The sequence below is a fragment of the Solanum verrucosum genome, unplaced genomic scaffold (genome assembly GCF_900185275.1).
Source record: "Solanum verrucosum unplaced genomic scaffold, falcon-dt-bn FXZP01000112.1, whole genome shotgun sequence".
Taxonomy (NCBI): domain Eukaryota; kingdom Viridiplantae; phylum Streptophyta; class Magnoliopsida; order Solanales; family Solanaceae; genus Solanum; species Solanum verrucosum.
In genome coordinates, this window is record NW_026020441.1 from 3,551,856 (window position 1) to 3,552,782 (window position 927).

Here is a 927-nt window from a genome sequence, read left to right on the forward strand (position 1 = left end):
AATATGTTTCAAATCATTAAGGTATTTTTGTAAACATATATGTTGAGATTTATTATTTTGAATACAACAAATTAAACAGTCAATAAAAAATAATCTTAGTATAACTTATCCCATAATTACTAATATGATCATAACTTGAATTCAAACCAAACGACTATTATTTGTAAGATAGTAGTAAAGTAATACTAATATTTTGATACATTATTTTTATGTAACGACAAATGCAAATACAGTAGTACGTAGTATATAGTATCTGCAATTAATCATTATAAGTAGTAGTAGTTTCTTTAAGAGCCTGGAAAACTGTAGAACTTTTGTCAAAAATCTGGGCTCTCCTGTTGTAATCCATTGGTGCTTTCCCTTCATCATCTCCCATGATTGCTTCTCTTTCTAAACACTCCAATAACTCCACCATTCCACCGGCCACTTCTTTACACTTACTTGACATTCTCCCCAACTTATCAATTTGTTCATCTAATAATTTCCTTTCTATTGAATCTCCTTTTCCACACTTGGACGATAATAATGGCTGCCGGAGCTGATTGCTATCGATATATTTACCATAATCGCTTGGAATTTGGAGGTTATGAATTGCAGAAATGTTGGAATTGGGAATCAGAAAATGAGTTTTCACGTGAGGGAGAAAAGATGCCATAGCCGTCAAACAAAGATTTTTTTTTGAGATTCAGAATTTCGTGGGAATCAAAATAAAAAAGCTGCAAATTTTTTGTTGATATTGGCGATCGAGAAAGGAATGGATATATATATATATATATATATATATATATATATATATATTGTAGAAGAGTAGTTGAAGGATAGGCGCCACGTGGCGAAACTGACATTGTCACGTGGAAGGAAGGTCATAGCTGGAAACGGCACGCTTCTCAAAGTGATGCCACGTGGCGTGCTAACTGTGACAAAGAT

The 927-nt window shown here is 33.0% G+C and overlaps 1 protein-coding gene across 1 annotated transcript; it reads right to left on the reverse strand.

Moving 5' to 3' along the window:
• Positions 1 to 259: 259 nt before the first annotated feature.
• Positions 260 to 655, reverse strand: LOC125808400 (uncharacterized). Its single transcript, XM_049488103.1, has one exon. It carries the CDS (start codon positions 653 to 655, stop codon positions 260 to 262), a length of 396 nt encoding a protein of 131 aa, XP_049344060.1.
• Between the last annotated feature and the right edge of the window lie 272 nt (positions 656 to 927).

Excerpts from the sequence above, each read along its gene's own strand:
- LOC125808400 (XM_049488103.1), bottom strand. The coding sequence starts at position 655 with ATGGCATCTTTTCTCCCTCACGTGAAAACTCATTTTCTGATTCCCAAT.